Genomic DNA, 25,269 nt, shown 5'->3' with positions numbered 1-25,269 from the left:
CTTTGGATAACTATTCCCAAATTGCCTTCCAGAAAACTTGTTCCAGATTACACTCCCAGAGACAGTACAGAAGCCCATGTTCATGTTTGCCTGTCACAACTCTCAAGAGCATGTGCTTAATTTGAGGGAGAATAGGGGAACTTTAATAAAAAACATATATCTTCATCTTCAGCGTGACCCCTGATCTTATTAACTCTATCGTTGTTATTCACGAGTCATTAACTCTGTCGCCCAGGCTGGAGTGTGGTGGTGCAATCTTGGCTCACTGCAATCACTGCCTCCCAGGTTCAGGTGATTCTCCTGCCTCAGCCTCCCAAGTAGCTGGGATTACAGGCGCCCGTCACCACGCCCAGCTGATTTTTTAATTTTTAGTAGAGACAGGGTTTTACCATGCTGGCCGGGCTAATCTTGAACTCCTGATCTTCAGTGATCTACCCGTCTTGGCCTCTCAGAGTGCTGAGATTAGAGGCGTGAGCCACTACACCTGGCCAACATCTATTCTAGATGCAACTCTTGAATCTGTCCTTATGAACTGAACTGTTTGTTTTATGTGAAGAATGTTTTATCCATTCACAGTCCCTGAGAAACCATGAAGAATTAAATAATTCGTTTTAATTGCTCTCAAGACCAAGAGCTGTAGCTTAATGCTAACTAAGGATTTTTGGAAATCACTTGTCAAATGGAGAACAGTGTGTTTTGATAAACTAGCTTCTTTCTGAATTAATGTAGGATGCAGTACAGCGAGTTTACATGCATAGCAGCAGAGAACGGTTCTGACAGTAACTTTCAATCAAACTGATCGACCGCATTTTTAGAGCAGTAGTTCTCAAAGTATGGTCTCAGATATGCAGCATCAGCAGCATATAGAAACGGAGGGCATCGCTTTGTGCTGTGCCAGACTTGGGCCCCAGAGCATGCGAGTTACACAGGCAGTACAACGGCCATGTCATATGCAGGAGGTGTGGTTTCAATGGCTGCTTGCCCACTATCTGTTCTTGTCACCTGGTTTTAGGTTCTGTATTCTCTTAGCCTTTGTGCCAGAGCTCCTGTGACCAGAAAAGTACTTGGAAGGTCATTTAGCCTCATTAATGACAAATGAGAACCCAAACTATTTTTAAAGATGACTAGAGGGGGAATCTTCTCAGCTGCCCTTAGGAATCCTTCTACCCTCTCAAGAAGCCTTTTCTTCTTAATGCTTGCAATTTGAGCCACTTTGCTGTTGCAGAAATGCTAAGCCTTGCCTCCTTAAGACTGAAAACTCTCACGATCTTCTTTTTTTTTTTTCCCTAGAGATGGGGGTTTCACCTTGTTGTTCAGGCTGGTCTTGAACTCCTGACCTCAGGTGATCCACCCACCCCGGCCTCCCAAAGTGCTGGGATTACAGGCGTGAGCCACCACGCCCAGCCAAAATCTTTGAAGTTTTTTCCACCCCATAGGAATATCTTGGTAACCCTCTAATCACATTTGTGGTCCTCCTGCAAGCTTTGCAAGGCCTCCTTGCTGGCTGTGGGTACCAGAGCTCTCTGAAAGTTTGCTGAGCTCTCAGCATGTTGAGAGACTGGCAATGTGCTTGTTTTTTTTTTTGTTTGTTTGTTTGTTTGTTTGTTTGGAGATGGAGTCTTGCTCCGTCGCCCAGAGTCTCACTCTTTCGCTCAGGCTGGAGTGCAGTGGTGCGATCTCAGCTCACTGCAACCTCCACCTCCTGGGTTCAAGCAATTCTTCTGCCTCAGCCTCCTGAGTAGCTGGGACTACAGGTGCCCGCCACCATGCCCGGCTAATTTTTTGTATTTTAGTAGAGATGGGATTTCACCATGTTGCCCAGGCTGGTCTCGAACTCCTGAGCTCAGGTAATAGGCCCACTTCAGCCTCCCTAAGGAGGAGGGGTTACAGGCGTGAGCCACCGCTCCCAGACCGTGGTTCCTTATAATGCTGGCTACATGGTTGTTATGATACATTAATTCACTGGCCTGTTCCTTTAACAGTCATAGATTTCAGCAACCGTTAGATCGAATCCTATGAAATTGCTGGTACTTAGCCATTCTTGACTTGAAAAATGGCTACTTCATAGGGCTCAATGTAAGACTATGTGCTGGTCATTATGGTGAAGACAAATCAAGAAAGGTGTGAGCAGTCCTCAAGGAACTCCCCATAGGGAAGCAAGCACACCGCACTAAGATCCAGGGCAGTGCACGGGAAAAGTGGCAGAGAGGGGAACAAGGGGAAAGCCATCCTGTCAGCCTGGGAGACCGTGGAAGCCTTTCCCCAGAAAGTAGCCTTTAAGCTCAGTTTCAAAGGGTGAGAGTTCATTTCAAATTGCTGATTGGTGGTCTGCTTTTTATCTCTTGTAATCCCACAACCTAGTTAGTTTCACTGCCTACAAAATCACCACAATAATGCTTATTTTGTGTGTGTTTTTTAATCATTTGAAAGTCACTTAGGGCTACCAAACATAATTGCTTGATCCTATTTTAATTTACTTGCTGAAGTGGAATGTAATAATTAAGCTTTGAATCTAACTAAGGAAGATATTATATGCCAAAATTAATAGTTATGACTCAGGACTGAATATCTAACTAGAAAGCATTCTCAGGATAGCCATGTGTAGGTTAAAAATATACTGTAAGTTGGATGGCAACAGACCATCCAGAAATCCCTTCCCCAGCCTGTGCTTCAGATACACTGGGAGCAGTCGGGGTATTGTAAGAATGAAGGGTTGGTGGCATCCTCCCCACGTTAGCCTCACTGTTTTCCCTGTCTCTCAGAACATTAACACCACTCCAGACTCGAAGAGCATTACAGCTCACAACTGAAGTTATCCCCATCATAAACCCCTCTGCTTTCATTCGCACTTGGAAAAGTCATGCTCTGAAATTAGAGTTCGTGCACTCTGAAAAGGGTATCTCCATACTATTGATTCTGCATTCAAAATGGAAAACCTACTTATTTTCAGAACATGCTTTAAGGCAGTAATAAAGGCACCAATGATGATTTCTGACCTGATACCAAGCCGTTCATAACTTAAAATTAAAAAGGAAAAGAAGAAAGATGGTTCTTTTGGTGATTTCAAAATCTCTTCTTTTTAAAAGTGCTCTAAAAGCATTCAATTACTTACTAAGAACAGTATTTCAGGTGGCCACCTCCAGATATGAAATTCTGATTCCTATTTCTGTTTAATGGTTATAGACAATATAAACTCAAGTGCTTAAAGAGAAGACTGCCTTTGAATTTAGGATTCAAATGTTGCATTGTACTTTAGGTTTCAGAAACGTAACATCTCTATATAACTAAATATCATTTCTCTTGGAATAATAAAAGTATGATCATCTTAATTTGGGAAACTGTGAACAAAATACATTTGAATATCACTATAATGCTTTTTGCAGGCAAGCAAGATGCTGTACAAATTAAGATAATTTGGGGCCTTCCCCAGGAGTATTTAGCTGCTTAGGTACTCAGAGGTCTTCAGTATAAAGTAGTCTCTTCTGTAAAGCTGGCTCTGAAGGGGGGTGAATTTGAGAACGTTGGGAAACCTGAAAAATGCCACAAAGAGCATGGCATTGGGAAAAGCAACTAGAAACAAAAGAGAACGGTAACAGAAGGTTCACCTTGAGCATCTTTCACTGGGGAAATGGGCCTGAAGTAGAGAGTTCTGTTTATACAAATCAATAAAGCTTGAATTTTTAACAGAAACATATGGGAGTATTAATTATACAGACACCCAGCAGAGCATGCAGATAGATGGGTCATAGAAACCAGTGTTGCCTAAGAGCACGTGCCCAGTAACCTGATGTTCAGAGTAGGCGCCTTCGTCCCTGGGAAGGAGAAAAGAATGACAATCATAACACTGAAGAGAAAATGGGGAGGGAGGGACCTCGACTGCCTGTGATTGGACTGAAGCCCCATGCTCACATTTTGATGTCTATAAAGCCTTCATAAATGAAGTGGGTGCTTATTAGATTTCTTGCCTCCCAGATTAGACTCCCCGAAGACTCAATAACTTTGATCTTTGCCTTTATTTCTTTTTCTTTTTGAGATGGAGTCCCACTCTGTTGCCCAGGCTGGAGTGCAGTGGTATGATCTTGGCTCACTGCAATCTCCGCCTCCCGGGTTCAAGTGATTCTCCTGCCTTAGCCTCCTGAATAGCTGGGATTACAGACACCCACCACCATGCCCAGCTAATTTATTTATTTTTAATAGAGACGGGGTTTCGCTACGTTGGCCAGGCTGGTCTTGAACTCCTGACCTCTGGTGATCCTCCCACCTCAGCCTTCCAAAGTGCCGGGATTACAGTCATGAGCCACCACGCCTAGTGTCTTTGCCTTCTTTCTATGCATTTTCATCTTTTGCTAAAATTATGTATGAAAAGACCTCTTTGGAAACGCTTGTCAAAGTACACCATCAGAAAACCCCTTTAAAAGACGATGGATTCTTATCTCTTGTAGGGAGTATAAATGCCTTCAAGGAGGGGCTCTACCTGGAAGATTTCCCACCCTCCCTTAGAACTCTGTGGCTGGTCAGGATCCATCAGCTTCTTGTCAAATGACTCAGTGGAGAGAGCAGTGCAGTTTGGGCTCCAGACTGGAAAGCATGGCCACCCCCAGCACTGCCATTCATAGAGGCCTGTGCACAGCGCTGCCTCCAGTTAGGACAGCAGAGATTCTTGGGACCCATGGAAGAAAAAGAAATGACTATACTTTGTCTTTTCTTCATTCAACTTGGCCAAGCATCTGATGTGGAATCTTTGTACCATGACAGGAACCACCACTGAAGCCTTCATGTCAGGTCAAAAGCTTGTGTCCTGACTTGCCTGTTGCTCCAGCTCTGCTTCCTTTCACTGGCATCCATTGCACAACTCACTGTATTCCCCTCTCCAGCTGCTGCCACCATTCTCTTGAAGCTACTCTTAATGAAATCAGCAACAATTTTTTCTTGTTGCAAAAGCCAAGGATTCCGCCCAATAAGCCCAGTGAAAGTAGCAGCTCCTGTGTGTGCCAGCCACTGTGGTAGGCACACTGTTTTAGGCCTTGTTAGTCCTCATGGCATGGGGCACTGCTCCTACCTTCTAAGCCCTCTCCTCCTTGGCTTCTGTGATACTGTGTTGGGGACATCTTCCAGCTTCAATTCCAGTCCTTCATTAGCTCTTGTTTCTGCCCCACCCCTTGGGATTTCATCTTCCCCTAAGTTGTGTCCTTCCCCCTTTTCTTGTTCACTCCTTAAAGCACCTTGTCTGCTCCCATCTCCTTGGCCACCCATGTATGTGGGTGGATTTCCAGGTCTGATTCTCATTTCTCATTTCCTACTGGACCTCTCCACCTGCTTATCAAACTGAGCATGTGCAAAAGCATTTCCATTATGCTTATGCAAAAACACTTTCCCCTCTAGTATTCCTTATCTCAGTGGCTTCTTCATCTATGGCATCCTCCCACCCATTCATCTTCCATGGCAGATCAATCAACAGAACCTTTCAATTCTTCCTTATCGACATTATGGCTCCTCCTCCTGTTCTTCAATGCCTCTACTTCAACTCAGGTGCTCAGGGTCTCTCTCTCCTTTGGATTTGCACAATAGCTTCCTCACTCCCTGTATCCAGCCTCTAGATCTTCCAGTCCCTCCTTGATAAACAACCACCAGAACAATCTTTCTGCAACACAGGTCGGATTGTGTCACTCACTAGTGAAAAGCTTCCAATGGACCCTAACTTGGCAGAGTAAGTAACAACCTTCCAAACCAACTCTACCACTCTCATCTCCACCAGTTACCCAAACCCACCACATTCTCATTTCTAGGCCTCTGTGCATGTATTAGTTCTACTGCTAAAACAACCTCTTTTGGCCTCTTTGCCACTTGGAAAATGCTTATTCATCAAGAGTCAGCTCGATCACCCCTAGCAGGCTGTCAGTGTCTTTCGAATGAATGAATGAAGACTGGCCCCACTCTGTCATGCAAAGTAATGCTGTTTTTATTCACTATCCTGGAGGCATGTTGTTCACATTGCTCCTGTCACATTTGTCAACTTGTAATTGTGGCTGTTCTTCCTATCAGACCTAGCAGGCATGTTCATGAGTGGCCCCTGGGCCGCCTCTTCCTCTTCTTCTCCCATGGCAGACATCATTCCCAGCCCTCTTTTCTACTGAGCTCAGACACAGCTCAGAATCTGTCTCAACACAGTACTTTCAGCAGACTGGTGTTTGCACACAGTTTGAGGTCTGTTTGCCATCCCTGAACTAGACTCAAGCTTTTCCAGTGACAAGCACAGTGGGTTGCCTAAAGTGACAACTCAATTGCTGAACAAATAACAAATGGATTTTTATCTGAATATTAGCTATATATTGCTTTGCATTACAGATAGATCTGTCCAGGAGAATGGATTCGTGGCAAAATATGAGTGAGGTGATTTACCAAAATCCACTGTGACACTTTGCAGAAAATTTTTCACATACGCATTCAGTTATTCAAACTATTGCCTGGGCTGCCCCAGCCCTCCCTCTTTACAGAGTTCAGCCTCTGTGTTGCCTTAAAATCAACACATTGCATATGATTTCTTCTAGCCTGTCTTTGATATATCTTGTACATTTTTAAGAAGTGGTTGGAAGAAGCATTAAAACAAGTTTCTAACCTTATATTTTGTTTCCATAATCTCTCTTTTTGGCAATCACAAAGGAAAACTGATGCGTCCAGGGAATTTTAAAACTGATTAAAAAGCACTTCAAGAGAGTTGCTTTTTCACATACTGTATAAAACAACAAATATTAAATAACAATACTTTTAGTAATCCATTGTCTTTGAAACAGTGTAGTAGCTCTCAAAAAGATGTTGTGTCAAAAACAATCAGGAAAATGTGAAACACCCCTTTTCATGGCTCAACTAAAAGATGCAATCGAAGTCTCATCGTTGAGTTCAATGCGTTTCACTCACACTATCCGATTAAAAGCCTTCTTGAATTCTAGCCGCATTCCAGAATTTAAAACTAGAAAATTGGGAAATACAAATGAAGAGATCAAGAAAGTTTCTATTTTTTCCTGATTCCCTTAATAGACATAAGACAGCCAGTTGTTGAACGCTCAAAGTGGAAGTTTCTTGTGTGTCAGTCCTAAGACTGTGCAGTGCAGTAAATAGAATGATGAGAAACAGAGAAAGAAAGGGGCCTGTGAAAGCCTGCAGCATTTCTAAAATAACAGTAGCACTGCCTCTTTGATGACTCTGAAGGCTATTCTTTTGTGGCATCTTTTATTTTTTAATGAATTTATACTGTTGGTGAATTATTGAAATGATTTCCTCTCTCTCACCTTTTATGTGTTTTCTCTCCTATTATGTTCCCATCTGTCTTAACTGGAAAATCCACCAGGCTAACTGTCAGGTAGGTTCTTCTTGATGTTTAGTGTGATTATTAGTAGTATACATAGAGGGCAATGAAGTAAACAGACTGCTGGTGACTGGTGATGAATGAGAAAGCTAAACAGGAAAGGCACATACTCAATTATAGAGAAACTTTTTGCAGATGCATAAAACTGTACAAGCTGCAAACTCCAAGCACGTTCAGCCAGTGTGAACATCTGTCACAAGAACCTGGCCTAAGGGAATGTAGCAGCTCTCAATGATAAAGTAGGTTACCTGGGCTGTCCAGCATTTAGCTGTGGCTCAAAACCCGGACTGCCCCTGGAGGGCTTCATTGTTCTAGAGTATCATTACATCCTGTGTAGTCACAAGTGATGCTGCTGTAAATATAATATCAGCATTTTTTGATTCGGTCCAGTTCAAGAACAATACATAGTGACGTATTTCACCTCCCTATTTTAAGTATACATCCAAGCATTCTCTGTGCCTTGAAGAATGAAGGTAACTAGGAAAAGCCGGGGTGCATATATTTTGTTAATGTTGAATGCATCCTTGGAGTTAAGTCTGACGTGGTGTAACTCTTGTGAAAGGAATGGTCACTTGAAATTGCAGTAGGAGACAGACCTCTTCATTCACCCTTTAGTGTCAGGGAAAAGAAGTACTCCTTCATCCGCACAAAGTCGTGGAACAAGCTCTTTTTAGTTCCTCAAGGGCAAGACAGATAACTTTACAAGCCCAAAGTATAGCTCAACCCAAGAGAGGAGAAGCAAACATTAAAATTAGAGTGTGCGTGGTGTGTATCTGATGTGTGTGCGTGTGTGTGTGTGTGTGTGTTGTTTTTAATTTGAGCTCATCTTTATCTTCTCGGGAGGAAAAATTATGTGCTTCAGTTGCCATGCAACACAAACTGCTCTAACAGCTTTCTAATTTTAATTTCAGAAGTCTACAGAGCAAATGAAGAAGGTCCCTACTATTATTCTTTCTGTTTCATATAAAGGAGTCAAATTTATTGATGCAACAAATAAGGTACGTACCACACCTCTCTCTGGTTTAGACACCAGATGCAGTCTTGAGAATATGATCTAAAATCCTTTGCTTCCTATAATAACCAGCATTCTCCACTTTAATCATCCCATTCCCCCAACCTTCATGCTTCCTACATATACCTATAGATACACGCTCATGTACACACACACATACACTTTCATACATACAGAAAGGCACCATTTGGGGGAAGGGCTTGATCTGGGGTTTCTATAAATATTGTGCTTTCACTTTTTCATGATGCTCTCTCTATTGGACTGTGGCCACTTATTATCTAGCATGTCCCTTTGGATCTGGACAACATTGAAAAAGAAAACAAAAATCACTTGTAGATTGAAAAGTCAACAATGTTATCACTCCTCCATCAGAGGAGATGTTACTAGATAAAGGGCTAGAACATTTGTCTTTATTTATCTAGAGATATATATATGTGTCTTTTCTGTTGATAATTTTCTCACTTTTTAATTTTATAACTACATTTAATTCCCAATCTCTGAGATGGGAGTTTCAGCTGTATTGTTGTCTGTCTGTCTGTCTTTCTTTCCTTCCTTCCTTCCTTCCTTCTTTTCTTCTTTCTTTCTTTCCTTTCTTTCTTCTTTTGAGACGGAGTCTCACTCTGTCGCCTAGGCTGGTGCGATCTCGGCTCACTGCAAGCTCCGCCTCCCAGCCTCAGCCTCCTGAGTAGCTGGGACTACAGGCACCTGCCACCATGCCCAGCTAATTTTTTGTGTTTTTAGTAGAGACGGGGTTTCGCCATGTTAGCCAGGATGGTCTCGATCTCCTGACCTTGTGATCCGCCTGCCTCAGCCTCCCAAAGTGCTGGGATTACAGGCATGAGCCACTGCACCCAGCCTCAGCTGTATTGTTTTCTTAAGAGACACAATCAGAAAAGCAGCCCAGGCCATGCTGTGGCTCCGCTGTGACTTCTTCCTCACAGTGGGAATAGTTTGTGGGCTGTGATGTCAAGTGTGGTCAGCGGGGTTGCATTTCACTGAAAAAGCATTCCTTTCTTGACAAAGACAACAGCGTCCTGGTGCTCAAGTGGAAAGCTTGGGTGACCCTTGTCCCTCTCCTTAAACTCAAAGCTGACTGGCTTCTCCTAACAAAATCCCAAACGTTCATGTGTTTTATTCCTGCATCCTTTCAACGAATCAAGTACAGAAGGAGGGTAAAAGAGGTGATTACTATTGGTGAATGCTGGTTTTTCTCTGGACCTCTCACCCAGACCTCCCACCTGGACCTCCTCCATTTTGGAGAAAGGGAACAGAAATCGTGAAACAGGTGAACTTAAGAAACAGCAACTTAGGGCCAAGGCAACTGGATTTAGGTACCAGGGAAAAGTGTCACGGGCAGTGACTCTTTGGTGTCTGTGTTAAACCCCAGCATCTGAATCGGAAGTTTTTCCAATTGGTTTTCTGTAATGAAAGAGGTTGTTGTTTCAGTAGTTAGATAAACCCAAGTTCCCCAAATCTACTTGGGAAAACAACCTCACAGTTATAGAAAAAGTTCTGAAACCCAGGCAAAAAGCATATAACCAGCATCATTATGCTGACCAATAATATCAGCATAATGGTGAGTCCAACTATGCAAAATATTGTTGATGGTTGTTGACAGATAATAATTGTGGAGACTCAAATAAGAACAATACCAATCGATTTGCTTTTTTATTTCTTGGAAGCATCTTTAGTTCCTGGTGTATAAAATTACTTTATCCTTAAATTATAGTCTGTTGGTTTTAAAAGTTCTAACACTTTATGGAACATATTATAGAATGGCACAGATACCATTGCTATTGCTGTATCTAAATCTTAAGAAAGACTTTGGCGCCTGGATTTTTTTTTTTTTTTCTAAATTGGAGAAACTCCCTCTATTCCATTTATGCTTGAAAAGCTTGAATAGCTGTATATTTTCAGTGGATGAATTTGACACTCTCTTAGATAAACAACTTTAGCAGACTTGGATTCTGACAATTTCTAAACAAGTGGCATTTGCCCTGAGAAGTTCCTACAGTCCTAAGTCGGTCATTTCATGATGCTGGGGGTATGGCTGGATGCAGCTGTATTAATAACATTCTCTCTAACCCACTCTCCACAATCAGAGGAATGAAAGAGAGCTTGCCAGTTCCATTGTATGTTGCTTACTAACACGTCAAGGGACACAGAAGTTGATGCTCCTGTACTTCAAGGAGATACTTCTGCTTCAATTGCCAATAATTAGATGAGTTATCCATAAACCTCTGCTCACTGATGACTACTCTTGGAAGCAAAAGCACAGAAAGATATGCAAAAGATAATTCTGTGTAAATAAAGATGCTAAATAAAGAAGGTCAGCAGATTTTTTCAAGTCCTTGCAGTGTGGTCCTCAACATATTTTCAGAATCTAGAGCAAAGGCAAAGTGCCTATGTTGGTGACAAGTGGAGCCGATCTGTGAGTGTATGACAACATATGCTTTTAAAGGAATTGGACGATGTTAATTTCAACTGACTATACAGGGTCCACTTCCCAGTGACCTGTGAGGTAGCTGATCTCCCCCAGTATGACAGTGGGTAGGGAGAGAGTGAATGACTCAGGGCAGTAGTCTAGTAGTTGCTGTGTAGGGAGCCAAAGTAGAGAGATTGTGTTTAGAAGGATAGAAGAAAGAAATGCTGGAAGGCCGTACTGGTGGAGTGTGACTGGGTAAGGCTGAGAAACACTACCACCAGCCAGGGCGGGAGGACTGACTTCAGAAGGGACAGAGGATCCACAGTTGAAGGATCATCCTCAAGTTGTGGTGCGAAAGGAACCATGCCCAGACCCCTAGATTCTACCAGTGTCTGCAAGGACACCTATGTTTGCCACTTTGTTCTAGAGCAAAGAGCACAGCAGAAAAGGAGCAGATTGATAAACTCCAGAGTCCTGCTTTCTGTTTTCACCAAGGATTTCCCCCACTGGGCAGTGTTGTGTCAGTGAGCCACTTTTATTTGAAGCAAAGGACTTGTAATATACAAGCATATTTAAAGATCTCACCATTTCAGGTACTAGAGGCCACTAGGCCTGGAATTCAAGCGATTCTCGTGCCTCAGACTCCCGAGTAGCAGGTATTACAGGGGCATGCCACCACGCCCAGCTGATTTTTGTATTTTTAGTGGAGACGGGATTTTGCCATATTGGCCAGGCTGCTTTCGAACTCCTGACCTCAGATAATCCACCTGTCTCAGCCTCCCAAAGTGCTGGGATTACAGGTGTGAGCCACCGCGCCCAGCCTACTGTTCATATTTTATGTTTTCATGGTACTTTATTCTTCAACAGTGCTCTCCTAACCTTGCATCTCTTACCCCTGCCCTGGTCAGAGAGGGGGTTGTTTAATCTGCCCTGGGCAGCTGGAGACCTGAAGGCCTCGGTCCCTTGGCTCAATGCTGCCCTGCAGTCACACAGCCTATTGGTCATGAAGAACGACTCAAACTTGATTTTCAACCTCCCTAACCTAATGCTTTTTCTGTTACTCCACAGCTACCTTCCACGAATTAGTTTGAAGTGCAATGGATAATTCATTGTGTGTTAATTACTCTTCCCTTCCTGTGAGCCCCCATTAGACTCTGTGAAAGATGAACCCTCCTTGAAGCATTTCTTTCCTTTGATTCTAATAAATAAATGGGTTTGGCTGAATTCATGGGAAAGGGTTAGAGGCCTAGTTATAAACTCATAAATGTATTGCCTAGCAACTTAGGAAATGAATTGAATCACTAATCCTGATTTAAGAAGGAGGAAGCAGAAAGCGATCTTGAATTAAAAGTGGAACTTGCAATAGATTTAGCACTAAAATGTTTTGGATAAATCACCTCAGCCTTCTGTTGATCAATAGCCCAAAGGTTACTCTAGCAGGGAATTCCGCCTGGAGGACTGCAACTATTTAGTAACAGACCCTTCTTCAGGTTGGGGGGCAGAAGGGGAGGTCTTCCGAGAGGAGACGCGGTTTCTGCATTCAGTGCTCAGCTGAGGAGCAGGTTGCATGTTGCCTTCCTGTGCTGACTCCCTCCTCAGTCTTCCCATCTGGCTAAATTAAAAATGATGCAGTGCCAGGGTTTGTTTTTTACTTTCATTGTTGTTTTGTTTTTTGAGTTTTTAAAAATTTTTTTGGAATGCCAGTTTTAAACAAGGCCTGTGCTATTTTGGGGGCACAAAATACTTTGGAACATTTGCCTGAACAAGTGCCTGTTGTTTTGGGGTTTTTTTAATGTTTTTTTTTTAAGAGACAGGGTCTTGCTCTGTTGCCCGGGCTGGAGTGCAGTGGCGCCACCACGGCTCACTGTAACTTCAAACTCCTGGGCTCAAGTGAGCCCCTAACCTCAGCCTCCAGAGCAGCTGAGACTACTGGTATGCACCACCACATCTGGATAATTATATTTTTGTAGAGATGGGATCTCGCTATATTTCCTAGGCTGGTCTTAAACTCCTGGCCTCAAGCAATATTTCTGCCTCAGCCTCCCAAAGCACTGGAATTACAGACATGAGTCACTGTGGTGGACCTCCCATTGTTTTTTTATAGCAAATACTCCTGAGAAGCTTGGAGACAAATTAAGGCCATGTTAAGCACCTGTGCTGTTCTCAGCATCACGTGCCCGACAGGGCATCACCAGTTAGCCCTCGCTCTACACTGTTAGCCCCGCCCTGGAGGGAACACTGCAGTCTCCTCACTCAGGAAAAGCCCGGCCTGATGAGATGCAGGAGAAGGGTCCCACCTGTCGGGGCTCAGATTGAAGGCAGTGGCGAGAGGCAGATTTCTAGGCTGCATCACTTCATCACCACATGCCCTTCTCAGAACCACCATATGAGTTAGCTGGACCCGAGAATCCTGTCCTACCCCTACCAGCAAGACAGCTCTTCAGCTGTTTCTCACCGTGATGGAAAACAGCAGACAGGAAAAGCCATCTCTCCCTGTTGAAGGGTGCTACGCTGCCAGAATTTCTATCCCCAAGAAGAGGCAGGAGGAGCCCCTCGCCAGTTCTTCTCTTGAGCCTTTTAAAGCTCTAGTCTTCTTAAAACGTGCTTAGAAATGGAGGCTGATGAACATGTGAGGAGTCCAGTTTTCAGCTGAGGTGCATCACCTGTACCTCTTCATGACATCACTTTTTAATTTGTGGAAAAGCCACTCATAAATGCATGACAGGAGGTGCAAAGAATGTCTTCCTCTTTGGCTTCTTCTCCAAGGAGAAAGTCTACCATCTAGTCTCCATACAGTCTACAACTGTAGTATCGTTGGCCTTGGATTTGCCCTGCATGTAGAGAACTGGCTTCACCATTCTGCACAGGTAGACGATGCAGAGTGATGGCAGTATTTCAGTAGTGACATCCCGGGTCCTCACCCCATTCTGGCATTGGCAATATATCACAAAGGTCTGTTCAAAAATATCTGCCTCCGTAGGCTATCAATACAAATTCAAGAGCATCTTTTAAGTGCCAGTTAGGATGACCACAGTGATCAGTTATTCCTACCTGAATATAGAATAGTTTTACTAGCATGAGCTTTCCTTCTAGCTTAGACAATGAGAATAGAGTAGTAGAAGTTTCCACAGTTGGAGAGGAGGCTGATTTTGGAACATGCAGCATCACAGAGATCAGGCCTCCCTGGGCAGCTAAAAGACAGTCCTGGGCTCCTGGGGAATAGAGAACAGGGGGGACTAGGCCAGGCACAGTGGCTCACACCTGTAATCCCAGCACTCCGGGAGGCTGAAGCAAGTGGAATGCTTGAGCCCAAGAGTTGGAGACCAACCTGGGAAACATAGCGAAACCCCGTGTCTACCAAAAAAAAAAAAAAAAAACAGAAAATAAGCCAGCCTGATGGTGCACACCTGTAGTCCCAACTACTCAGGAGGCTGAGGTGGGAGATTGCTTGAGCCTGAGAAGTTGCAGTGAGCTGAGATGGTGCCACTGCACTCCAGCCTGGGCAACAGAGCAAGACCCTGTCTGAAAAAAAAAAAAAGAGAAAGAGAAGAAGAGGGCTCCAGAAAATTCAGGGGTCAGCAAAGACAGAGGAGGAGAGAGCAGCAAAGATATACTTTTCCTCCTTTGCAACTTTACCCCTGGCCACAGTGCTGCCATGCACCATTGGAAATTGTCAAGAGTGGCATCCCATGAGTTGGCAAGATTCAGGGAGTTCAGTGCAATAAAAATCACAGAGCACTTTTCATTTCCCAAGAAGTGGATCTACCTTGAGATCTTGCAAAAGATCTCCAGAACACAAAATGCCAACTTAGTAAAAGTTGAAGCATCTATTTCGTGTGACAGTGCCTCCTGGACAGGTGAGACCAAATCCACCCAGGCTTCCCAGGGTGCCCCCAATCAAGATAATGGCAGAGACTCCCACAGCACCTCACATTGCACCTTTTTCTCATTTTAACATTCATTTGAAGACTCACCCATCCCTAATTTGGTTTTCTACTTGAAGGAATGCTATCTGGATGCCAGAAAAGGATCATCACCTTCTAGTTTGAAACTTATCTTGCAATAGAATGTTACTTGTTTATGGGATTCCAATTGCAATTTGAGTTATTTTTTGACAGAGTACTGCGTGTAATGTCAACACACAAGACCACGGTGAAAAATGTCTTAATTTAATTTTCTTTTGCGAGTTTTAATTCTGTAATTGCCTCCGAACCACTCAGCTTGGTTAAGTGAGGGACATGAAGTACTTGCTGGGGCTGCTGGCAGGGAAGGACACTTTGTAAGCATTTTTAGGCATTGATGGTTGTACACGGAACACTGTATTGCCGACAGGTTTTTTTAAGACAGCGCAATTAAAAGGTAATTAGAGTAACTAAAGCATTGAGGGTTTTACATCTGTGACAACTGCAAAAAAACATAAATGGGATATTATAAGATAAAAAATGATTGCACGATTATGTGAATTTTTTTTATTTTTTTCTTTTTAAACACATCTACGTATCAAAAGAAGTTTCTAGCAGGGTTTGCAGCCAGGCTGCTTCGTGGTTATTTTGTGCTTCAGGACAATGGTACTTCAACCTGTCTCCCACCGGGGAAGAAGGCACAAAGAGATGCTAGAGAGGAAAAAACGCGATTCTTGTTAAGCCAGTAAGAGGGAGGTGGAGACAATGAAGGGCATTGCAATGCATTTCAAAGAGCCTGAGCTCCACAGTCAGACAACCCTAAATTTCAGTCCCAACCCAGCACCTGCTCTGCATAAGGCACTTAAATTCTTTGAGTACCAGTTGCTCCACCTGTGAAGTAATAATGGCAGCAACAGCACCACTTCCTAATTATACACAGTGGATGTCGTTAGGAAAGTGTTGTTTATATAGCCACAGGGCCCAGATCAAGCAGGGCATCCAAGGCCTGAATGTTGCAGTGTGGTATTTCTCTTATCAGGCCCCTGCACCTTAGTTTCCATGGAGAAAGCACCTTGAGGCTTCCACCTGCCTGCTTCCTTCAGTACCTGCCCTTGCTCTGAGGGAGGAGGAGCAGGACACAAGAACAATGTGCAAGCATGATGGCAAGGGATTTGAAGAGCCTCGTTGGGTCAGATCTCTTCTCACGCAGAGAAAGCGACAGATGCTCCCTTCCTTACAGAATTAGCAGAAAGCAGTGCTGCACAGCCACAGGTGGACACGGGGAATGGAAAGTCAAATGCTTAGTAATTACTGTTATTTTTTAAAGTGGAGGCCAGACATGGTGACTCACACTTGTAATCCCAGCACTTTGGGAGGCCGAGGCAGGCAGATCACCTGAGGTCAGGAGTTCAGGACCAGCCTGGCCAACATGGTGTAAACCCCGTCTCTACTAAAAATACAAAAATTAGCCAGGTGTGGTGGCATGCGCCTGTAGTCTCAGCTACTCGGGAGGCTGAGGCAGGAGAATTGCTTGAATCTGGGAGTGGGAGGCTGCAGTGAGCCAAGATTGCACCACTGTACTCCAGGGGCAACAGAGTGAGACTCTTGTCTCAAAAAAGAAAAAAGTGGCCGCCATCCAGACTGCTTCCATGCGCAGCACCTGGTGAGAACTGCAGCTCCAGGATATGACTGTGTTAGATTGTTTTTAATTAAATGAAAATATTTCCTCCAGATCTGGCATTCATTTACCCACAGATAATACAGTGGACCACTTTGAATGTTGCTAGTCTAGCACACTCCAGAAAGAAGGAAAGCAACTGCTTCCCAGGTTACTTGTCTTGGTTGTCAAATATGCTAGTTTGCAGAGGAAAACTATGATCATTTATGTCATTTCTTCCAGAACATAATTGCTGAGCATGAAATTCGTAATATCTCCTGTGCTGCCCAGGACCCAGAAGACCTCTCAACATTTGCCTATATCACAAAAGATTTGAAGTCCAATCACCACTACTGTCACGTGTTTACTGCCTTCGATGTGGTGAGTACCTGCCCCCTTTCAACAGATTAAAGACTTTCCAAAATGGGCCTGGACTGTGTTGAAAGCCCAACTTATCGTTAACATGCTAGCTTGGCTTGTTTACCCGGTATTAAGATACATACCAAGTGTATTTGTTTGCTAGGGCTGCCATAACAAAGTACCACAAACCGAGGGGCTTAAACAGCAGAAATTCATTTTCTCACAGCTTCTGGGGGCTAGAAGGGCAAAACCAATGTGTCAGCAGGTTTGGTTTCTTCTGAGGCCTCTCTCCCTGCCTTGCAGATGGCTGCTGATATGGTTTGGCTGTGTCCTTACCCAAATCTCACCTTGAATTGTAGCTCCCATAATTCCCACGTGTCATGGGAGGGACCCGGTGGGAGGTAATTGAATCATGGGGGTGGGTCTTTCCTGTGCTATTCTCGTGATAGTGAGTAAGTGTCACAAGATCTGATGGTTTTATAAATGGGAGTTCCCCTGCCCAAGTTCTCACTTGCCTGCCGCCATGTAAGATGTGGCTTTGCTCCTCATTCACCTTTTGCTATGATTGTGAAGCCTCCCCAGCCATGTGGAACTGTGAGTCAATTAAACCCCTTTCCTTTATAAATTACTTAGTCTTGGGTATGTCTTGATTAGCAGCACAAGAACAGACTAATACAGCTGCCTACTTGCTGTGTCCTCACGTCGCCTTTCCTCTGTGCTTGGATGTCTGGGTCCAAATTTCCTCTTCTTGTAAGGACACCAGTCAGATTGCATCAGGGCCCACCCCAATGACCTCACTGTAACTGAATCACCACTTTCAGGGCACTATCTTCAAATACAGCCACATTGTGAGGTACTGCGTGTTAAGCCTTCAACATATGAATTTTGAGTGGGTCACAGTTCCACTCATAACACCAAGTACATTTTGGCAGACTAGGCTCTTCAGAGATTTTTCAATATTTTCATTCTTCCATTCAACTTAGAACACCAACCCTACCTAGTATCTCAACTGCCATTACTCAACTACTAATTTCACTTTTCAGACTTGAGAAATTCCTTTGTTTCTCTGGCACCAAAACATAGTAAAGGTCTTACAGCCCCCTTGTCCCTCACTGTGTCTGTCGGTTTCTCTAGTAGCCATTTCTAAGTACTAGGGCATAACAGGTGTGTTTGCCTCATACAAATCTGCAGTCTTCTATATTGAATAGGAGTCACATTAGATACCTACAGGTGGTAATTGGGAACTCCAAGGTTTGGCCCATATGCTCATTCAGAAATTAGTCTTGTCCGGGTACAGTGGCTCACACCTGAAATCCCAGCACTTTTAGAGGCCGAGGTGGGCAGATCACTTGAGCTCAGGAGTTGAAGACCAGCCTGAGGGACATGATGAAACCCCATCTCAACAAAAATGCAAAAGAAAAAAAAAAAATTAGCACATGCCTGTAGTACCAGCTAACTGAGAGGCTGAGGTGGGAGGATCACCTGAGCGTGGGAGTTCGAGGCTGCCGTAAGCTCTGATCACACCACTGCGCTCTAGTCCAGGTGACAGAGAGACCCTGTCTCAATTTTTTAAAAACGTTACTCTTGGCCAGGCACAGTTCATGCCTGTAATCCCAGTACTTTGGGAGACCAAGTTGAGAGGACCACTTGAGTTCAGGAGTTCAAGACCAGCCTGGGCAACATAGTGAGACTTTGTCTCTAGCAAAAGAAAAAAAAAAATTAGGTGTGGTGGTGCACACCTGTAGTCCCAGTGGCTGATGAGAGAATCCCTTGAGCCCAGGAGATTGAGGCTTCACTGAGCTATGATCATGCCACTGCACTCCAGCCTGGGCTAAAAAAAAAAAAAAAAAAAAAAAAGTCTTGTAATGACATCCTTACAGGATTACACCACTTCCACTTATAGCCATACTTGTCATTAAACCTAAAAGACTAGCTCATATATTACTAACTTGGAAAATGAAAACAATGAAAAGAAACAACAAATGTTTCTTTAAGATTGATAAGCCCTTGAGGTGGTACAAATTGCTTGAGGATATCTCTGATATAGTATATTAATAATCAGAAGAATTTGAAAATGCCACTTAAGTTTGATGATTCTGCTCTGCTCACTGGGTTTGAAATATACATATTCAAAGAATCAGGAATCACCTATTAATATATTCATGAGAGGCCAGCCCCCAGTTCAATGTCATCGGTAGAAGACTGCCTGAAGCAACGTTTTCCCGTTCTGATGAACACCTATAGGCCGAGGCCAACTGTAATCCAAAATCTACACCAGCCTAAGGTCCGTGAGTCAGGCAGCTCATGCTCAGAGCATTTGTATCGTGCTACATGTTCCTCACCCCTTTTGGTTTTTAAACATTGAAACTGGGAAAGAATGATCATGGGCCTTTAAAAAGAAAAAAATCCCTTCCATTTGCGGAGGCTTGAGGAGAGTAATATAAAAGTAGTATGTGGTAACAGTAAAGACTGCAAAGCAACGCCCTGCAAGGCTACTCTAAATATCTCAGGAAGCGTTTGTTTGCATGGGATTAAAGTGTTGATTAAAGCCATTTCATTCAGGGTTTACAAGGATGTGCAGTGTTAGGTTTCTGGTGCCTTAAACATAACTTGCAGTTCTTGTAAAATGTGATTGTTTCTTTATACAGTCAAATATCATCCTGTTCACATCTATTTTGGTTTACGTGAAACACCTTTCTCTATAGGGATTGGACTGATGTCATGGAAAGAACGGAATACCAAAGTTCACATCCTAAATCAGCTATCCGTCTACTCCCTGGTCTTAGAGAAGTTGCTGGACTTTTCCGAGTCCCAATTTTCATAGCTAGAGAACAGAGACAAGAGTTTCTACCTTGCAGGTTTTTGCCAGGAGTGAAACGAAAGAACATATGTAGAGTGCCTCATAAATAACAGGTGTTCAGCATTGGTTCCTTCACCTCCTCCCTCTCCCTGCCTGCTGACGTCAGTTAACAGCCTGACCCTTTTTCTGCTAAAAGACATAAGATAGGTTTGTCAGATGTGTATTTATCTTCCAAAGTTTTCCTACTGCCATTATGAAAGGATTGGAAAAGTGGAAGCAATAAATAAACATTAAAATAGAAATAGCAAGCCGGGCGCAGTGGCTCAAGCCTGTAATCCCAGCACTTTGGGAGGCCAAGGTGGGCGGATCACGAAGTCAGGAGATCGAGACCATCCTGGCTAACACGGTGAAACCCCGTCTCTACTAAAAATACAAAAAACTAGCCGAGCGCGGTGGTGGGCGCCTGTAGTCCCAGCTACTCAGGAGGCTGAGGCAGGAGAATGGCGTGAACCCAGGAGGTGGAGTTTGCAGTGAGCCGAGATTGCGCAATTGCACTCCAGCCTGGGCGACAGAGCGAGACTCCGTCTCAAAAAAAAAAAAAAGAAATAGAAACAGCAGAAAGAAAACATTGACTCCCCAAACCTTGCTGCCTCTAGACCGTGTTTGCGTTGAACATCAACATGAATATTCTGATACTTTTCAGGATCAATGCCACCTTTTTCCTAAGTATTACAGCATTTCTTTCAATAAAATCGGTTTTTAAGGTAATACATAATTTGCCTTCATCAGAGTATCTAAAGCATTTTTCCACATCAAACTAAAATGGGTTTCTGTGGACTGTCTGCCCCCTTGAGTTTATTAGCTATATGTATAAATATATGTGACACCAGAATACTGAGGTGAAATGTTGGGGGAAGAAATAGTCGACTGTTTCGTTTTATGATGAACATCATATCCCCCATACACTTGGAAAAACATGTAGAGAATTGCTTCAACATTTATCTTTTCATCCAGATGTTTGATTTAATGTAGACATTACTAGCTTAGGATTCTCATATCAGTTCCAAAGGACTTTGATCTTACACAGATCCTCCATTTTAATCTTCTCTAGGTGAACACAGTTTGTCAAACCTCAAAATTAGTAACAAAGGCCACCAGCCTTAACCTGAGACTTTGAGCAATTCTGAGATGCAACAAGCTTCACTTGCACTAAAAAAAGCTTCTTTGAGCATGGATTTTGTATCTTTATGTAGGGCAGTTCAATACCAGTCCAGTCTTGAAGGCTTAAAATGCTTTTGATATGAATCAGTCCCCTGGGCTGCCCCAAATGGCAAAAAAAAAAAAAAAACCAACTAAAGAATAACCTATAATACCTCAAATACACATTTAACCTTTTAGCTGAATAAGTATGTATACATTTTTAATTGTGAAGTTACTGCTTTTTTGACCTTAAAGACCTCTTATGGGTCACGTGTTTTTATGTACTGTTATCACATATCCTATGTTTTTATCTGATATCATCAAGAAAATTCAGTGATGTTTAGGAAGTTTCCAGTTTATGGACAGTTAGATTTGAAGTTCAGAGCATTTTCTCATAGAAACTGTAGTCCGGGAAAGTAGGCCTGCAGCCCCCCCACAGAAGCTAGGATGTGAGCTTAACGTAGTTTATGTACTGTGGGACTCTGTGGGGCCTTGAATGTGCTCAGATGCGAGCAGGGGGTGGAGCATGTGGGGCTTCTCAAGCTTATTTGACCATGGTAGCCTTTTTTTTTTCTTTTTTGAGACAGAGTCTCACTCTGTTGCCCAGGCTGGAAGGCTGGAGTGCAGTGGCGCCATCTCAGCTCACTGCAAGGTCCGCCTCCCGGGTTCATGCCATCCTCCTGCCTCAGCCTCCCGAGTAGCTGGGACTACAGGCTCATGCTGCCACGCCCGGCTAATTTTTTGTATTTTGAGTAGAGATGAGGTTTCACCATGTTAGCCAGGATGGTCCCGATCCCCCGACCTCGTGATCCGCCCACCTCGGCTTCCCAAAGTGCTGGGATTACGGACGGAAGCCACTGCACCCAGCCTTTTTTTTTTTTTTTTTTTTTTTTTTTTGGAGAGCACCCCACAGGGGTAGCCTTCTGCAGAACACATTTTGGAAAATGTTACATTTGATGATCTCTAAGCCTGTTTTTGTTGCTTGGAATCTACCATAAATTCAGCTTGTGATATTTTTGGTTTTAAATGATGGGGAGATGAAAATAAAAAGACTAGAGCAAAACAGAATTAGGGTTGTCAAGAAAAAAGCCAGTATATACCCACAGGCAAGCACCAAGCCTTTTCTGTATTCTGGAGTCTACACTCCCGTTATTGTCGGAGCTGATTTCTAATCACAAAGCTAACTTGCTAGGCCTGGAACACATCTCACCCACTGTAGAATCAAAGCTTCCCCTAACTTCACCTTCTAGGCAGTGAGAACTTGGGGAAGAGGGAACCATAGGGTGAGCAGAAAAGAAGGATGTGTTATGAGACTAGGAGTTGTGAGAGTTAAAAATGGACTCAGCTTTTCTCTCCTCTGCTCTTAAATGAGTGGAGAGAATTCTACACAAATGGAATGCAAGAGAGGGAACGGGTATTTCAGTGGCCACCAGATCCCAAGGCTGAAGTGATGGTCCTCAGAAGGCCACTATAGGTGAGAGAGAGGGACAACCAAGGTAATTTCAAAACTGTTGTCTTCTGTATTTTATTTGCCAGTTATTCTAGATTTCTCAGTAACAGAGAGTTGATATAGGTCAACATAGAAAGATTTTGATGCATTCCCCATGGGAGTATCAGATTTGTATCAAATATCTGAGAAGAGCCTCATTCAATAGTTTTAAATGTTGAAAGGTGTTATTTCTTTTTAATAGCATTAAAAGCCATGGCTTTGCCGCCAGACCCTTGCTAATTCTCACTCCTCTGTAAAGAATATGTTTGCAGTCTTTGATATTTTTAACCATGCTCATTTTTTGCTTGCAACTCCCAAATCCTGTGCTCCTCGGTGTGCAGCACATGGCAAGGCTGAGACGGCCTCAGGAGTGCGTAGAGAATGTTGAAGACATGGTGCGGGGTGGGCGGGACGTGTGGGAGACGGAGCTCCCTCTTCCCTGTGCTTTCTTGGCTGAACGTGGGCCATGCGAGGATCTAAGCTGGAGAAACAGAAGTGACAAAACGCAGGAAAACATGGTCAGCCGACTGTGTGATCACCTTCTGTAGTACTCTCCCATCCATATGCACGAAGCCAGCCAAAGTGTGGGGCAAGGAAAACATTAGCGTCCACCACGTGGTCGTGATCAGTGATACCAACACCACTTCCAACTTTGGCTCTGCTATGAGTTTGCTTGTTGATTTTCTCATCAGTTTAATAAAATTTAAATTCCTGGCTGGGCACAATGGCTCATGCCTGTAATCCCCAGCACTTTGGGAGGCTGAGGTGGGAGGATCACTTGAGTCCAGGAGTTCAAGACCAGCCTGGGCAACATAGGGCAACCCTATGTCTGCAAAAAAAAAAAAAATTTAATAAATAGCCCGGCATGGTGGCAGACACCTATAGTGCCAGCTACTCAGGAGGCTGAGGTGGGAGGATCACTTGGGCCTGGGAGGCACTGAGCTGTGATTGCATCACTGCACTCCAGCCTAGGCAACAGAGCAAGACTCTGTCAAAAAAAAAAAAAAAAGAAAGAAAAAGAAAAATGTAAATTCTTGAGCACTTTCTTAAATGCCAAGATTACTTCCATGGAGTAGTTTGAGGTCCCTGAAGAAAAATATGTATGGCTTATGTTGCAGAGATTGTCCCACAAAGTGAGAACTTAAAGATGCAAAAGAATTCTTGCTATTGTTGATGTTAGTTCACCTCCGACAACTGAATTAATATCATGGAGGCAGGTGATCTCTCTCATTCTGTTTCTCATTTTCTCCACCTGAAAATAGCCTTCAACGTATTTGACTGTGATACTGTGAAAAGAAATGGCAATATAAGAAAATGTCACAGTGCATAGAGCCCTTAAAAATTGAACTCAAACACTTTCCCTGGTTACTCTTCCACATAAAGAGTGTCAACCTACGGGTAAAGTAGAAGCATTTCCCTGGTCCTGTCCAGCCAGCTGAAACTCATCAGCAAGTCAGCTGCAGGAAGGACGCAGCTCCTAAGAGTAGCAAATGGCCCTGATGGAATAAAAAAGACAGCATCCCATCCCAATGGTCCTTGTACACTAACACCACCACCTCCCAAAAAAGAATAGATAAGTTAACAGTGCTGGGTTTCATTTATCCACATCTCCTCTCCATTGGCATAAATCACTGAGAACTAACCAGGCCACAAAGACAAAGGTGGTTGGATATTCAGAGATTAATAATCTTTATTTCTTCTCATCCCTGTTTTGGGGATGGGGAGACAAAGTTATCAGTGCCTTAAATTGATCCTATTTTTTGTAAAGTTAGAAACCAGACATTCTGAAATGGTTTTCACAGATTGCTTTGCAGCATTTATGCATGTATTTGTTGTACCCCCCACTTCTAAATAACTGTCAGTCAAGTGTCATGTTCAGGGGGTGGCCTTTAGAATCAGTCTGGTTTTGAATCACAGATCTGTGCTCTTAGCCTCATAGTTTGGGCGAGAATGCCACAGGCCAGGCACAGTGGTTCATGCCTGTAATCCCAGCATTTGGGAAGCCAAGGAGGGCGGATCACCTGAGGTCAGGAGTCCCAGACTAGCCTGGCCAACATGGTAAAACCCTGTCTCTACTAAAGATACAAAAATTAGCCAGGCATGGTGGTGCACACCTGTAATCCCATCTATTCAGGAGGCTGAGGCAGGAGAATCCATTGAACCTAAGACTGAGACAGGAGAATCGCTCGAACCTGGGAGGCGGAGGTTACAGTGAGCAGAGATCACACCACTGCACTCTAGCCTGGGAGACAGGATGAGACTCTGTCTCAAAAAAAAAAAAAAAAAAAAGCCAGGCGCAGTGGCTCACGCCTGTAATCTCAGCACTTTGGGAGGCCGAGGTGGGTGGATCTCTTGAGCTCAGGAGTTCAAGACCGGCCAGGCCAGCATGGTGAAACCCCATCTCTACTAAAAATACAAAAATTAGCCAGGCGTGGTGGTACATACCTGTAATTCCAGCTACTCAGGAGGCTGAGACATGAGGATCACTTGAACCAGGAGGTGGAGGTTGCAGTGAGCCAAGATGGCACCGCTGCAATCCAGCGTGGGTGACAGAGTGAGACTCTGACTCAAAAAATAAAAAAGAATGCCTCTAATCTTCAGTTTCCTAATCTGTAAAATAGAGATTATAATAGGATACCTCCTATGGTGATTGCAAGGATTAAACAAGGTGACACATACGCATTTCCAGCACATGGTGTCCAATAACTCTTAGCGGCTGAGGACACGGGGAGTAGCAGAAGCAGTTAATAGTGATGATTATATTCTTGTCAGACCCTGTGTGAGGATTTGTGTCCCAGTTTTTGGTTCACGACATATGTTGGTTGCTGCGTTCTTCCACATCTGAGGACAAAGGTCAGATTCCATATAAAATGCATTCCTTTGTTGATAGAGTGCCTGCCATGTGTTAGACACACATCCCTGCTCTCCAGGAGCTCATGGTCCAGCAGGAGATGAAGGGACACAAGCAAATAGTTACAACAAAATCAGATCCATGCCACCCGGGCAGTGCACCAGCAGCCAGCAGGGTGGGCTCTCCAAAAGGAGGGACGTGCAAGTTGGA

The 25,269-nt window shown here is 43.7% G+C and overlaps 1 protein-coding gene across 8 annotated transcripts in view; it reads left to right on the top strand.

The window, feature by feature from the left end:
* Positions 1 to 25,269, top strand: part of ANKS1B (ankyrin repeat and sterile alpha motif domain containing 1B) — a 1,294,913-nt gene that overhangs the window by 1,238,679 nt on the left and 30,965 nt on the right. For all 8 annotated transcript variants that reach the window (XM_028830273.2, XM_028830278.2, XM_028830270.2 and 5 more), the window contains 3 exons: positions 7,346 to 7,357; positions 8,275 to 8,361; positions 16,603 to 16,740. In XM_028830273.2, coding sequence (XP_028686106.1) covers positions 7,346 to 7,357; positions 8,275 to 8,361; positions 16,603 to 16,740 — 237 coding nt within the window. The remainder of the gene's footprint in view (positions 1 to 7,345; positions 7,358 to 8,274; positions 8,362 to 16,602; positions 16,741 to 25,269) is intronic.

The sequence above is a fragment of the Macaca mulatta genome, chromosome 11 (assembly GCF_049350105.2).
Source record: "Macaca mulatta isolate MMU2019108-1 chromosome 11, T2T-MMU8v2.0, whole genome shotgun sequence".
Lineage (NCBI taxonomy): Eukaryota > Metazoa > Chordata > Mammalia > Primates > Cercopithecidae > Macaca > Macaca mulatta.
This window is presented reverse-complemented; position numbering and strand designations above follow the sequence as displayed.